At 41.7% G+C, this 16,206-nt stretch overlaps 1 protein-coding gene across 1 annotated transcript; it reads left to right on the top strand.

The window, feature by feature from the left end:
* Window positions 1-10,724: 10,724 nt before the first annotated feature.
* On the top strand, window positions 10,725-13,460 carry Nr0b1 (nuclear receptor subfamily 0, group B, member 1). The gene is made up of 2 exons (XM_013026499.1): window positions 10,725-11,934; window positions 12,979-13,460. The coding sequence occupies exons 1-2, from the start codon at window positions 10,725-10,727 to the stop codon at window positions 13,221-13,223; spliced, it is 1,455 nt and encodes a 484-aa protein (XP_012881953.1). The 3' UTR covers window positions 13,224-13,460.
* The last annotated feature ends 2,746 nt before the right edge of the window (window positions 13,461-16,206 follow it).

Below are 16,206 nucleotides of genomic sequence, written 5' to 3'. Positions count from 1 at the left end.
AGGATTAGGTGGGGGGACGGGGTGGGGGGGAGGCTGGGAAGGGATGGGAAGGGTAAACAAAGGAGGAGGCTACAATGCTTGATAAGAAATGTACTACTATCTTGCCCATGTAATTGTAACCCCTCTGTACAGTATTTTCACACACACACACACAAATCCTAGACAAGGTTTTGCTATTTGCAGCCCAGTCTGGGCTTCAACTAATGATCCTCCTGCTTTTTCCCTTCCTCCCAAACACTGGTATTACAAGTGTGAACCACTGTGCCTGGCTCTATTGTACGTGTTGTGTGTGTGTGTGTGTGTGTGTGTGTGTGTGTGTGTAATAAAGAGGCAGATAAAAAGACAGACACAGAGAGACAGAGAGACAGAGACAGAATATTTCAGAGTTTCATGTTTAATTAATTTTTGAGCAGGAGCTCATGAGGCAACATACCAGGTGAAACATACACATGAACCATTTCACACTGGATCCCATTGAACTGACAAAGTAAATGGAGCAGATGGGATAGTTCTATTGTATCTGTGGAAGAAAGCTTTGGATATATGGCTTTGAAGATGGAAAAGACATATAGTTACATTAATAAATGAGAGAAGAAAGAGTGACCCAGAAAAGGCATAAGAAAAGCATACACTTTCTCTCAGGCAAAATTACCCTGAAAAACTGGGAGCTGGTGGCTCATGCTTATAATCCTAGCAACTCAGGAGGCTGAGACCTGAGGATTAGGGTTCAGCTCCATCTTGGGCAGGAAAGTCCATGAGACTCATATCGCCAATTAACTACAAAAGAACCCCAAACTGGAAACAGAACTGTGGTTTAAGTGGTAAAGTGATAGTTTGAGCACAAAAGCTCAGGACAGCACACAGGCACTGAGTTCAAGCCCCAGTACCAATATACACACAAACAAAAATGATCCTGAAAAGACTGGTGTCATTTTTTTAATCTGTTAGAGCCCTCAAGAGGTTCTCATAGCAGTGAGGGTAGGCATAGAAAAACAGAAGAGGGTTCTTGGATAATGTTCAGGTGAGTAATTAAGAGACTGTCTGTCCATGGAATAATTTACTCAGCCAAACAAAGAGAATGAAAAGAAATTCCAGGAAGGCAGTCATGTATAGTAGGCCTAGAGAATAACCAGATCACATTATTCATCACTATTCATGGTCCAGAGACTGCTCCCAGTGGTACCATCATAGCTGGATGCCAGAGTCTCTGGTCTCACAGGATGCATACTCCCATGGTAAAGGCCATAATGAAGCAAATACATAGAATAATAAAGGTCAAGACAAAAAAGAGAGCAGACAGTGAGGTTAAAGAGCAGGAAGGGGCTATTTTAGACAAAATGTGATCAGAGAGGAACTCTCAAAGATCATAACATTTGAGCTAAGGCCTAATGGAAGTGAAAAGAATCATTTGATGAGGTAGTCTGAAGGAAGACTACCAAAGTGTCACGTGGTATAGGCACATAGTAAGAACTGCAGAAAGAGCCAGGACCAGATCTTGTAATAGTTCACAATAGGAAGGTTTTGGAGGCCTTTGAACAGTAGATATTCACAATCTCACTTACCCTTATGCATTACTCTTACGTAGAGAACCAGTTAACTGTAGGCAGAGAGGGAATGGAAGTAAATCAGAAAGGAGATCAGTAGGACATGAGGTCAAACAAGATTGTGGCTCAGGGAAAGTTGGTATTGAGGGTGAAATATTAGATCTGAGATATAACTTGAAAGTAGAGCTGATAATGCTTGCCAGTAGCTTTTTTATTTTTGGACGGATTGCAAGAGATGAATGAAGGATAACTGACCATGAGAAATCAGGAGACTTCAGGGATCATAGATTGTTAATATAATTTGGGCACCCAATAGGAGCTTTGTGTGAAGTTTCTTCTTAAAAGCCTGTGAACTATGGCAAAATATTTAGAAATATGCCTCAACCAGTTACACTGTTTAATAAAGATTCAGACAGAACAAATTATTCTTGAATGCTGAGTAAATGTTCATTCTTGCCTCCCTCCCTTAGAGCCTTTATTATCTAAAAAACCGAAGATCTCAGGACATAATAGCAACATGGTTTTCAAAAATGAACAAGCTCAGCAGTGGGGTGTGGAACTACATATAATTTTGACCAACTCTTCGCTATCGGGTGGGATTGTCCTCCTGGGAACTAGTTAAGGATGATGGATCAAGATGTCTCTAACTCCCAGCCTTGTACTTTTGTTAAAAAAGCAAAGCAAAGCAAAGCAAGACAGAGTCTCTGTATGTAAACTAGGCTGGCTTAGAACTCCCTATGTAAGACAAGGTGACCTTAAACTCTAATCTTCCTGCGTGCGCACGCGCGCGCGCGCGCGCGTGTGTGTGTGTGTGTGTGTGTGTGTGTGTGTGGTCAGAGTCAGCTCTACCTCCTTGTGTCTTCTTGTTCATAGCTCTAATTCCTAAAATAGGTGGTGGACAGTTCCATCATGCAAGTGTGACTTTTTTCATGTAGACTACATTTTGTGGCATCATGAGTAACCGAGAAAGCTCAATGACAATTTTTAACCTTAGGGGATGAGAATGGGAAAATTATATATATGGGATGTTGTGTGCTTTTTTGAGGTGGACAATTCCAGGAGGCATTTTTTATGTCTCTGAAGATCCTGAGGGAATTATTCCATTTCTCAGAGTGGCCATGCTATTGTGCCTTAATACTGGATGGATTTTTCTCATTTCAACTTTCCTTTTTTCTGTACCTTACTACTAATACCAGTCTTCATCTCATGCCCTGCTTCCAAAACTCAAGCTAATCAGCCTCTTTTTATAATCTAGTCACATTAATCATGGCAAAACCATAGGTTTGGAAATAAAGATTCTGATTTCTTCATCACTAGCTTCCTCCTCTTCCTCCTCCTCCTCTTCCTCCTCCTCCTCTTCCTCCTCCTCCTCTTCCTCCTTCTCCTTCTCTTTCTGTCATACTAGGGTTTGAATGCAAGACCTCTTGTTTACTAGGTTTGAGCTCTACCACTTGAGCCACATCCTCAGCCCCACTTTTTGGTGATTATTTTGGAGCTGGAATCTGTAGACTTTTCTGTTTGATATGGTTTCAAACAAGGATCTCATGCTCCAAATCTTAGACTATTAAGTAGCTAAATTAAAGGTGTAAACCACCTGCAAGCTAGCTTCTTGCAAAGAATTTCACCTGTTGAAAGAAAAGAGGAATTGTTTTGGGGAGGGTGCAACCAGTGAGAAAGAGAAGGAAAAAAGGAGAGGATGCTGAAGGATGGATATGATGAAAATATATTATACATATGTCTGAAAATACCATAAAACACCTATTAAAACTGTTAAAAGGAAAGTCAAGACAGAATTGCAGATAGGATGAAGTTGATCAAAGTACATTATATGCATATATGTAAATCTCACAATGTAACCTTTATATAATTAATTTGTGCTAATTAAAATTTTCACTCAAAAATAGCACTTTAACCACTTGAGCTATGGATCCACTTTTGGCTTTTTGCTATTTAAGAGTCTGAGGACTTCCCTGCCTAGGCTGGCCTTCAACTGCAACCCTCAATCTCAGTTTCATGAATAGTTAGGATTATGTTGTGAGCCACCAGCCTCCTGCCGCATTCAGATTTTTGCTCCTAATATGTTTATCATTATGTGCTCACAGAAGGCAACGAGGTTGATTGACACTATAAGTGTTAAATGTGTTTAATTCTAGACTAAACGACTTAGTGCTGACTGTGATGATCCTTTATTTAATGGGAAAGATGTTATTTTTAAATTTCTGATGCAGAGGACTTAAGTCATGATCAAGCTCTATTAAATCATATTTTGGAGGTACTGTTAATGTTTTTAAGGATATATAAGATCATTTCATATATTCAACAAATTTGTGAAATATACAAATAATGAGTATTCTCATGTTACAGAAGTCACAGGGGTTCAAACAGGTAGCTGGTATTTGGCCAAAGGGGCCACTGGAATAATTGTTAAAACCCATACAATTATTGGAAAAGAGTGTTGGATTGGCAACCTAATAAAGTTAAAAGATAAATAACTGTGGAAGAAAGGTTTACAAGTGGCTTCATTTAGCAGATGTTTTCAGAGTATTTTTATTTTTTTACTTTTTTATGCTCTTTTTTTGGGGGGGTTCCAGTCATGGGGCCTGAACTCTGTGCACTGTCCCTCAGCTCTTCAGCTCAAGGCTAGCACTCTACCACTTGAGCCACAGCGCCACTTCTGGCTTTTTTCTTTTTGCTTATGTGGTGCTGAGGAATCAAACGCAGAGCCTCAGGCATGCAAGGCAAGAGCTCTACCACTGAGCCACCTTCCCAGCTCTCAGAGTATTTTTGATATTCATACAATGTGACCTGTAGATACAATGCAAAAAGTAAATTACTAAAAAAATTAGACAGCTAGGCATGATGCTTCATGCCTATAATATCAGTTATTCAAGAGGTAGAGATTGGGAAGATCATGGCTCTTGTCGTGTCCAGGAAAAGTTAATGGGACATTCACTGTCAACAAAAAAGCTGGATGTGTCTGTGATTCCAGATACATAGGAGGTACAGGTAGGAAGACTGCAGTCCTGTTTACACCAGGCAAGAAACATGAAGCCTTTTCTGAAAAATACAAAAGAAGCCAGGTGCTGGTGGCTTCTGTAGTCCTAGATAATGAGGAGTCTGACATCTGAGGATCCTGATTTGAAACCGTTTCAGGCAGGAAAGTCTATGAGACTCTTATCTCCAATTAATCAGCAATAAGCCAGAATTGGAGCTATGGCTTGAGTGGTAGAGTATCTGTCCTGAGTAGAAAAGCTCAGGGACAGTGCCCAAGCCCTGAAATCAGCCCCAATACCAGCACAAAAAGGAAAGGAAGAGGAGAGGAGAGGACAGAAGATGAGAAGAGGGAAGAGAGGAGAGGAGAGAACAAGGTCTCAAAGAGTGGCTCAAAGACAAGGCCCTGAGTTCAAACCCCAAAGGAAAAAAGAAAAATTAGAGGGGAAAAAAGAAGCAATTACCTAGGGAGGGGATATTACAGAAGCAGTATAGAAGAGGGGTCTGTAACTAAAATTGCCATTAGAACTATTTGGGCCAATGAAGGAATAATTTTCAAACTGACCTATCAAACCAATGGGGTAATAGTTCTTAAAACTCTCAGTGAGTTTAACTTATTAACTAGAAAATTTCAAAATTTGATATGAGTATGGATTCAAACAGTGGATTTAGTAAAATAAATCACTCTGTTGACTATTCTTCTTTAAAATTTAGGAGTAGTTTCTTATTCCAAAAGTTGTTTTTACAAAAACTTAGGATCACAGTGAGCATAAAAGTCATTATTCTTGTTCAGGAAAGCGTATGCTATTACCTTCTGTGTAGCACATCTGAAGGAACAAATAACAGTGAGGTCATCCTTTTTTCCTTTTTATGTGGATCCTGGGGCTTGAACTCCACCTGGGCACTGTCCTTGGACTCCTTGTGCTCAAGGCTAGCACTCTACCACTTGAGCCACAACACCATTTCCCACTTTTTCTGTGATTAATTGGAGATAAGAGTCTCACAGACTTTCTGGCTCAGGCTGACTTCAAATCATGATCCTTATATCTCAGCCTCCTGAGTGACTAGGATTACAGGGGTGAGCCACTGGTGCCTGGCTGATTTTATCCTTTTGAGGGGTATCATGAGTCAGCAGCTAAAACCTAGCGTTGATTCTTCCATATGCACAGCTTTAAACATTTTAAGACTTCAAATATGGAGGGAAGCAGGCTACCAGCTACTGATATCCTACCATAGTGTTTACCAAATATTTACCTTGAAAGTAAGGATAACATTATTAGTATACTAGTCACCTGTTTTCTGGGGGAAAATACACCTGAATTTCAAGGCACTCCAGGTCCATTAAGCACAGATTGAAAATTCGTATCATGTTTCAGATCATCAGGCCTTCTCAGGTCAAGAGCAGCTTGCTGTCAAAGGTCAGTTTTACAATTTTATCCAGTTTTATTCCCACCTGGACTTCACTCCTACATCCTTTAGTGAAAAGTACATTACTTTGAAGTTGAAGGTTGCATGTTTAGACAGGCAGTACAGCTTACTCCCACCTTGAGTTGGAGCAGATAATGGATTCCATAGAACAGGTGTCAAACTGGCCAAGGTCATCACACAATGAGTCAGTGTAAATATCCGAATTACAGTTGTGGACAAACTCAGCACATGACAGGTTCATTTGACGAATATCTTTTTGTCTAACTGTCACAGTGCTCTGAGAATATGAAACAAATCAAATGAGAAAGTCTGCTCCTGCCTTAGAAGGTTATGTCTTTGCTAATCCTGTAGCGCCCGGCAGCCTAGCATTAGTTGGTGCAAAACACATTGATGTGTTTGGATGATTTTGTTTTTCAGGAGCTATTTGTTCAGGAAAAAAATGGAAAGTGGAAAGATGAAGTCAGTTTTCTCCTGACATTTCCAAGGATGAATAGTTGTGAAGGACAAGCAGGCAATCTCTCCTTAGAAACAGTCCAAAGAGCCTAGAATGTCCTTCAGCATGGCAAATAGAAGATCAGATCTTTTCGATGTTTAAGACATTTTTTTTAAAATAAGAAAATCAGAAGACTGTTACTGGGAAAGAATAGGCCCAGTCACAAATATGTTACAAATTCACGTTTTTCATCATTGCACTTAAGTTTCAATTTTAGACAATGCCTAATGTTGAAAATCAAATAAATTAATTATGTATTAGGTATTAATGATTAAGGTCAAACAAAGTGGGTTTCAGTTTCTAAGATATTTAAAAATATAATTGATGAAGTGAAAGAATTTTAGAAAAATCCTTGGAGAAAAAAGGTTAAAGTGTACATATTAAATCTAATATAATAAATGCTTTGCTCTATGTTAAATCATTATAAAAGTAAATGACTTATAAATTGAAGTTACTTTCTTATGTTTCAACGTAATGGTGGAACCAACAATTTTTTTTTGGTAATTGATCATATTGAGCAAAAACAGAGCCTTTCAGAGACTTAAAATATGGTATACATATTAATACTGGTTTATAAAATGTTATCACCATTTCACAAATGAGAAGGATAAAATTATGTGACTTGCTTGATCGAGACTTTATCCCACTCCAGTCAGAATAGCTAACATGAAACAACAAATGTTCATAAGGATATGGGGAATAAAGGAATTCTAATATACTATGGGTGGGAATATAAATCAACTACTCTGGAAATGAGCAGGGAGGTGCTTCAAAGAGCTAAAACTAAAACTACCATTCCTTCTCTATCACCCCTGATTATATACCTGAAAAAATCAAAGTAAGCATACAACAGCGATACCAGCCAGGGTTATTGCTGCATTAATCACAATTGTCAAGCTATCGGATCAGCCAAGTTGCTCAAGAACTGATAAACAGATAAAGAAAATGTAGTACACATACATTATGGAGTTCTATTCAGCCATAAGAAAAAAATGAAATCATGTTATTTGCAGAAAAAATGGTTGGAACTGGAGATCATTATGTTAGGTGGAGTAAGCCATAAGGTAGATGCAGCAATACAAAACCACATTTTTTTCTCTTATGTGGGGAGGGGCAGAGAGGGAATGAGATAGAAAAGAGAGCACAAAAGTAGAGAACTACTAGGGAATTGGAAGGAGCTCAAGGGGAGGGAGAAAGGAAGGTGAACGCACAGTAACATGGAGAAGACAAGATCAAAATTTGTATAAATACACAAAATGAAATTATCAATATGGAACCAATTACTTTATATAATTAGTATAAGCTAGCAATAGGTACAACAACAAGAAGAATAACAATAAAAGACCACATCAGGAGGCTGAAGCCTGAGTTCAGGAAAATGAGTCTAAATTCAAGGCCACATCTTTTTTATTGTTGACCCAGTTCTGTTAACTTTGCCACAGTGCTTGTAGCATTCTGAATACCAAAACAGACTTTCAGAACACTGAGTCTGAGAAGGCCTGCTAATCTCTCCTCCCTCCAGGGTCAGTGAGTCATAACTGTATGGGAATGTTTAGCCTCTGTGTCGAATTTGGGCTTTTAGCCTCCTTCTCCCTTTCAGAAGGCACAGATATCCCCCAAATGCGATTTTGGAGTATCTACTATGTTTCAGACATTATGCTGACTGTCAGATACAGAGTGAGAGATTTTCTTGCCCATAAGGAGACTTTTATACTGTTTGGGGGAGAAAATCCACAGTCATCACATAACTAAATAAAAATCATCAGGTGTTTTAAAGAAAGTAAAATCATTACTAGCACGGTCAACTTAAGGTGAACTTAGGTTTTTCAGGTAGACTGGTTGGTGAGTCAATTAAGCAGTGAGAGTGTTAAGCAACAATACCAATGTCCAGAAAATTAGCTTGAATGGTTGAACTAGCAAGTTGTTTTCACTAAAACAACTATGAAATAATATTACATATATATATTATTGTTATGGCCCAGGTGACCTGTCTACAATTTGAGCTTGGGCCAATAAAATATGGGTATTTAGAAAATATGGAAAAACACTTCTGGGTGAGGGTGAGGATCTACTTACCTAGGAGAGAAAACTATGGTGGTACTGGTGCAATATCTCCTTCTGTCCCTCAGTTGCCACATGTCCCATAAAAAAGGAAAATAGCTCTAATCCTAGCTAGTTACAAGCCAGCCAGGGCAGGAAAGTCCACGCAACTCTTTTATTTCCAATTAACTCCCCAAAAGCTGGAAATGGAGCTCTGGCTCAATTGGTAGAATTCCAGCCTTGAGTAGTAAAGCTAATGGATAGTGTCTAGGCCCTGAATTAGAACCCACTATCAGCATAAAAGGGGGGGTGATGTAACAACTACTATGCATGAAATATTCTTTTAAACATTTCACATCAATTATTGAACTCATGTATGAAATTACCTCATAGATACTGTTGCCCACTTTTTACTCGTGAAGAAACTGAGGCAAAGATACCTTAACTTCCCTGTGATATGCAGACTAATGCTACCCTGTAAAGATAGCCATGCTCTAAGCATGTGAACCTGTGACCTTGTTAACTTAGAAGGTAAGACAAACTTTGTGGATATGATTATATTAACCTGGATTATTTGGGTAGGACCAATATAATTACAATGATGCATGAAAAAGTAGGAGAAGGAGATAAAAGCAGAAGTTGGAATGATGTGGCTAGGAGCTAAGGAATGCAGGCAGGTCGCTTCTCAAGCTAGAAAAGGCGAATATATAGGTCTCTTCCTTGCAGCTTCCAGAAAGGAATGTCACTTTGATTTTACCCAATTAAAAGTGATCTCAAAACTGTGATATAATAAGATTGTGTTGTTTGTGTTGCCTAAAGTAAGTAGAAGTATGGTGATTTTTTTTACAGCAGCAATGGGAAAATAATGCACTGCTCAAGGCCATGGAACAACAAAATAACAGCCAGGATTAAAACTGGTGACAATGTCAGAAATTAAATCACTATGCCATAGGGCCTGTCATAGGCAGAATAAAATGTTAAGTTCCAAATAAGGGCCACATTAGTTTCCCCCTCTTATCCTCATGGACCCCAGAGTATGGTAAAATCCAACCAAACAACAACAAAGCCAGAAAAAGGTGTGTGTGTGGGGGGGGGTGAATCCTATATAAACTGATACATGCTAATTATCATCTTCACTTCTGGACCGAAGACATCATTAATATGATTCTCTGATTTTAGAAAGGAGGACCAAGGTGTTGTGATAATGAAGTGACAGGGCTGCTGGAGAAACTATTAGCTAGTTATACAAGGGACACGTGGTGGCTTGGGGACACCCACAAACCCCAGTGCCTGTGTTGAAATACAGGAAAGAGTCTGTGTGGCAATGAAGGCCAGGATCTAGGCTTCCAGGGCTATTTATAGTTATCATTCTTAGTTTAGGAATAGTAGAAACACACCAATGTAAAACTTCGATAGGGAACCCAGCAATCTTGTGATCATTCACACATTTTATTTTTTTTATATCCGGATTCTTGCCCCCCAGTTCCCTACCACAGTGTTTACAACCCGGGGGGGGGGTCCTTATAAGTACCCATTTAAATAAATTGAAAATGTATGATAATATACCTCACCAGACCTTGAAACGTTAATGTGCATGCTAAAAGTGAGATTCGGAGTTAAATAAATGTCTGGGGCTTGAGACTAGGCATTTCTACCGAGTTCCTATATAATTAGTTGATAATGCTGATGGAAACAGCTGGCTGAAGCTCAGAAAGTGAAGACTTTCTTCTGCACATACGAAACAGAAGTCACACGAAGTGTGATCATTTTCTAAAAGTTTCCAAAAACAATATAGAAAGAGCGATTTCTCCGTTCAGCCTCCCCGCGCTTTCCCCCCGCCCCTCCCTCCCGCTCCCCAATAAAGGGGAACGAACTAGATACCAGGATTCAATGGGAAGAGCTGGAACCCCCCAACTCCCTGTCCTGGGCTGGGCTCTGGGCTCCCTTCCTCCAAAGGAAAGGGGCAGGGGCAAAGGGAGTTAAGTCAGGAAGTTCCCAGGAGCTCCCACGCTAACGCTCCTCTTGATTTTCCAGCTTCTAAGGAGTTATCTTGCCCTTTTGAACCTTCTAAGGTCTCAGGCGAACACAGCGAAGCGCAACGCCGGCCGCGCCCCCTTCTGCGCCCTTGCCCGGGCGGGGAGGAGGCGGACGCGCTTGCGTGCGTGCTCAGTATAAATAAGTCCCAGGCGGCGGCCACCGGGCAGAACGGGCTGTGGAAGCCGCGGGCCATGGCGGAGGAGGACCACCCATGGCAGGGCAGCATTCTCTACAATATGCTGATGAGCGCCAAGCAAATGCACGCGGCGGCTCCCGAGGCGCCCAAGGCGCGGATGGGAGCTCCGTGCTGGGGCTGCGCTTGCGGTGCGGAGCCCCTGGTGGGCAGAGAGGGTCCGCAGATGGGGCGGCCCGTGGCGCTCCTGTACCGCTGCTGCTTCTGCGGTGAGAACCACGCTCGCCAGGGCAGCATCCTCTACAACATGCTCACCAGCGCCAAGCCGACGCACGGGGCTCCCGAGGCACCCAAGGCGCGGATGGGAGCTCCGTGCTGGGGCTGCGCTTGCGGCGCGGAGCCCCAGGTGGGCAGAGAGGGTCCGCAGATGGGGCGGCCCATGGCGCTCCTGTATCGCTGCTGCTTCTGTGGGGAAGAACACCCCAGGCAGGGCAGCATCTTATACAGCCTGCTGACGAGCGCCAAGCAATCGCACGTGGCCCCGGAAGGGTCCGAAGCCGGCACGAGAGGCGCGTGGTGGCAGCTTTCCTACTGCGCGCAGAATCTGAGAGGTAGAGTGGGGCTGCAAGGGGGCCAGGCCATGACGGTCCTGTACCGCAGCTACTTTTGCAGCGAAGACAACTCCCAGCAGGGCAGCAGCGGCAGCGGCAGCGGCAGCGGCAGCGGCAGCGGCGGCGGCGGCGGCGTGCCTAGGAGCTCCAAACAACCACGAGCGGCTCTGGAGTTGCAGCCGGCGCCTGCCTGGTGGGACACCTCCTGTGGCTCGCCGCGGCTGGTGTCTCTCAAGAGTCCACAGGTGGTCTGGGAGGCCGCCGCCGCCGGCCTGTTGAAGACGCTGCGCTTCGTTAAGTATCTGCCATGCTTCCAGGTGCTGCCCCTGGATCAACAGCTGGTGCTGGCACGCAGCTGTTGGGCGCCCCTGCTCATGCTCGAGCTCGCCCAAGATCGCATCAACTTCGAGACCCTGGAGATCTCGGAGCCCAGCGTGCTGCAGAGAATCTTCACCACCAGGGGGCAGGAGACCCAGGGCCAGGAGCCACCGCCCCTGCCCACCGGGCAGCCACGTTCCGCACCGCCACCTGAGATTGTGCAATTGCCCTGGGCCACCACCGTCCAAGCCATGAAGAACTTCCTCGTCAAGTGCTGGAGTCTGAATATCAGTACCAAGGAGTATGCCTACCTTAAGGGCACCATCCTCTTTAACCCAGGTAAGGGCGCTGACCTGGTGTCAGCTTTTCCCAGGTCAGAACAGTGGGCAAGGTCTGCTCTGGGGCGCGGGGCCCTCAGTTTTCCTGGACAGTGTGTGGGGGGGAGGGGATGGTCTTCGCAAATCTCCACTTACTCAGCAGAGCTTGGGAGAGGGTGGGCGGGGGTTGGCTCTGGGAACCATTCCTGGTGGGGTGAACTGCCACTAGAACCATCCTGAGGATGAGGGTGGGGATGGGGTGCAGGAGGAGGGGGAGGGAAAGAGGAAGGGTGGGGAAGAACTGGGAGATACTTGAGGTATTACTTGGCTTTTTTAAAAAAAAACATATTTCTCTTACAGAAGTTTCTGCCTTCATGAGATACAGCTGTTCCTGCCCCCCTTCTAGTTTTTTAAAATCTATTAGCATATCCGTAACATTTTTGCAATCCTGCAGTGTCTCTTTCTGATACTCCATTCTGAAAATTACAGGAACACTTTCCTTGGTACAAATCTATTAAGTTTGGTACGGAAGGAAACAGGTGGTAAGGACTCGCATAGAATACCTCCAGTTTCGAGGATCTGCTTGTGCATGGTCATTGGTATGGTCCTAAGCATCTGGATTCCTCCACCTGCCAGTCCTACAGAGTGGCGGGGAAAAAGATTTAATAGAGAGGGCAAGCAGGAACACTGTGTTTTTTAATTGGAAGATTCCTTAGGGACTTCCTAATCAACGCAGCCCCACCCCATTTTACAGTGCTCCATCAAGTCCCACGTGATCTTACATTAAAAAATGGCTACTGTGCTGTGGCATATATATGTATATACATATATGATATATAAGATATAGGTGTCTCAAATATATATCAAATATATATATGTATGCATATGATATATATTACATATTACACATAATATAATATATTATTGCTCCTTGCCCTCAAAAAACCTTTTCGACAAGATGCTTAAGTATTTCTGTAATGGGAAGAAGTGAAAATGAGTACATTTGAAAGCTATCAAAGTTCTTTATGGTGAACTGTTTACAACAAAGAGATCTTTCTTCCTCCAGATCTGCCAGGCCTGCAGTGTGTGAAGTACATTCAAGGCCTTCAGTGGAGAACTCAGCAGATCCTCAGTGAGCACATCAAGACAACGCAGAGAGACTACCAGGGAAGATACGTCGACCTGAACAGTGTCCTTTACCTGCTGAAATTCATCAATGCCGACGTCATTGTTGAACTGTTCTTCAGGCCCATTATTGGCACAGTTAGCATGGATGATATGATGCTGGAAATGCTCTGTGCAAATTTGTGAGGGCATGTGGAGTTCCACATGTGCATTGTGCTGGGATAGAGAGCAAGCTGTAGGCAAAAGAATGTAGAACGTTGCAAAATTAAACTTACTTGTTATTTTTACATGCATAGTATATTTGTACTTAATAGTTTAGTTACTGACAGTTTAAAATCCTCTGTTTCCATACTGTTGGAAAACTTTGCCAACAGTTAACATACCTCTATACATCTTTAGCAAACTAGCAGGGTACTATGCCAATAAGCTATTTTCATAACCTCTCTCCACTGAACTTGCTCAAATACAATTTGTAATACTAAATTTTAATAAAATTTAAGATGCTAACCACTAACTTGACTGAAAGAAGTTTCATTGGGGTTTAAGTAAGATTAAAAAAGTATTATAAACCTAAACAACATAATCAAAAGTCTGCTATTCAGTAAATGCCTAGCATTTAATGTTACAAAATGCTAATGTCAGAGAAATGACTAGCTTCTTTGTGATTTCTATCAGCTATATGGAAGACTGTCATCACATCTGCTTGGAACCAAGAAGCAGTCTGTGTACAGAAAGCTTTGTATAGGCAAAATAGATTTTCATGATTTTATTTTGATTTTTGTACACAATTATGGATTTGAACAATAATTCCACAAGAAACCTAACATTTTATAAGAAACGATATCACTACAAAACTGTAATTATAGCTCAATTTTAGATACACTGTTTCATTTTGTGCTGATCCTGGGGCTCAGGGCCTGGATACTGTCCCTGAGCTTTGTGCTTAACAACTTTACTACTTTGAGCCATAGCTCTACTTCTGGCTTTTTGATGGTTAATTAGAGGTAAGAGTGTCATGGTTTTTCCTTCCAGGGCTGGCTTTGAACCAGAATTCTAAGATTTCAGCCTCCTGAGTAGCTAGGATTACAGGCATGAGCCACTGGTACTTGGCCCAAAATACATTGTTGATACAATGGTCACACTAAAATTATAAAGTGACTGTATTCTTGACTTCTTCCACTTTAAATATAATCCACAAAATGGATTCTTCCTTAGCTCTAAAAAATAAAAACATGAAAACTCATACAGGTCCATTTGCATAAATAATACATGATCAAACTGGCTAATGAGTAATACATGCAGGGATGGATTTCTATGGTATAACCCCTTTGAAAAATTAAAAGCTAGTTTAACAAAATGTCTGAGGAAGGTGTGCATTAAGGGGAAGGGGAGGTGAAATGGAGAGAGGAATGTTTGGCAAATACATTCATAATATTTGTTGTAAATATGTGGAAATGGAACTAGGAAACTTGAGATGGGTTGAGTTGGGAAGGAGGAGGAGAATGGTGGAAGAGGTGTACAAGGGTAATTGAAACTCCTTTGTATAACTAGGAAAAAATTTAATATATATAAATTACATGTTTTGTGCAACAATTGAAAGACAGCGTATGTTACACACATAATGTGTACTATGTGCAAACACACATGCACATATATACACATGTATATATGCATATAATATTACAGAGTAATGACCCATTGCAAGACATTCTAAACTTCTTTGACCGTTTTTTTGGGTCCTATAGACAACTTCTCAAGATTTGTGTAAGAGTAACAAAGTTAATAAAATACTTAAGATTACAAAGGAAATAAATTATATTAAAGAAAGATAATGTTAAATATATAAAGCATGATCTGTATATATACATAGATGCATATATATACATATTTTATCAACACATGTAGAAAGAAATTATCACCTGACTCGTGTAGCTGTAACCCCTCTGTACATTGCCTTAAAAAAAAAAAGTTATCCACTGATAGGTCTAATGTCAATCTTCATTTCAAAACAGTGATTAGTATAATTAAAAATTCAAGGTATCTGCAATATCTACTGTGATAAGAAAGTAGCTGAGATTTTAAATGGTAGCTATATTGGGGGATCCCAATATTATCATCCCATTCAGAGATTTACTAGTCTTAAGGAGCTTCGCCTATAATTGTGTTTCAGGAGTAAGAGTCATTACAGTGATGCAGAAAGGATACCTGGACCTTAAAAGGAAAGGTCAAGGACAGAATGTGAAGAAGTGGGATTTGTGCAGGCCTCCCTATGCTTTCCCCAGGAGGGTATCACAAAGGCTATATTCTTCCCCCAGGATGAAAACTCATCTAAATTTTTGCCCAGAGAAAGCCTTTGGGATTCAGGGTTTAGAATTTTTATTGAGGCTAGTCACATAGGCATCATCTACCTAGCCTGCCTCAAAATTCCAAGCACATAGAAAGAAAGTAGATGCTCAGCACGAACCACATTGTTTGTACAAACAGTCTAGGTATAGTGAGTCACCCTTATGAGTCAGAGAAGGATGAGAGCACTTCCTAAAATCCACGTTTTCAGACATGAGACAAGGGCCCATCTCATAAGCAGGCGATTTATTGTAAGGCAGTGGGCTCAGACCTACCATGTTAAGTCCTTTCTACCAATGCCCACTTTAGGCCAAGATGTCTTTGCAGAGTCAGAATTATTGGTAGGACATGATGACGATAATCTGTAGCATGTATCTCATTTATGCTCTTTAGGAATCGTGGGCTTGTTGAAACAAATCCCATTCACCAGAAAGGTCTGTCAGGCAGGCAGGTGACCTCCTCCAACAATTTTGATGAAGCTTTTTCAGCTGGCTCTAGCACAACTCTGGCTAGTAAGTTGAGTCTGATCTGGACACCTTTTGTGGCCTCGGTTGTGTTATAGTAGGGGCATACACGCACACACACACACACACGTATGCACACACATATTTACACAAACACACAAACACCACAATTCCAGAGGGCTCATGTCATCTTCTTGGGACAAAGGGCTGAATGTGTTAGGATAGCCTAAGCAGGAGCAGGATATGCTTTGGCCAGGGGGCTCCAATTTGGCCTCCCACTGTGCTACCTCTGACCCCAATGGAAGTAATTCTGTTAAGTCTGTGGTTCCAGAGGGGCTGCCTGAGGCTGTCAGTCCCAAACT

The sequence above is a fragment of the Dipodomys ordii genome, unplaced genomic scaffold (genome assembly GCF_000151885.1).
Source record: "Dipodomys ordii isolate 6190 unplaced genomic scaffold, Dord_2.0 Scaffold94, whole genome shotgun sequence".
Taxonomy (NCBI): domain Eukaryota; kingdom Metazoa; phylum Chordata; class Mammalia; order Rodentia; family Heteromyidae; genus Dipodomys; species Dipodomys ordii.
This window is presented reverse-complemented; position numbering and strand designations above follow the sequence as displayed.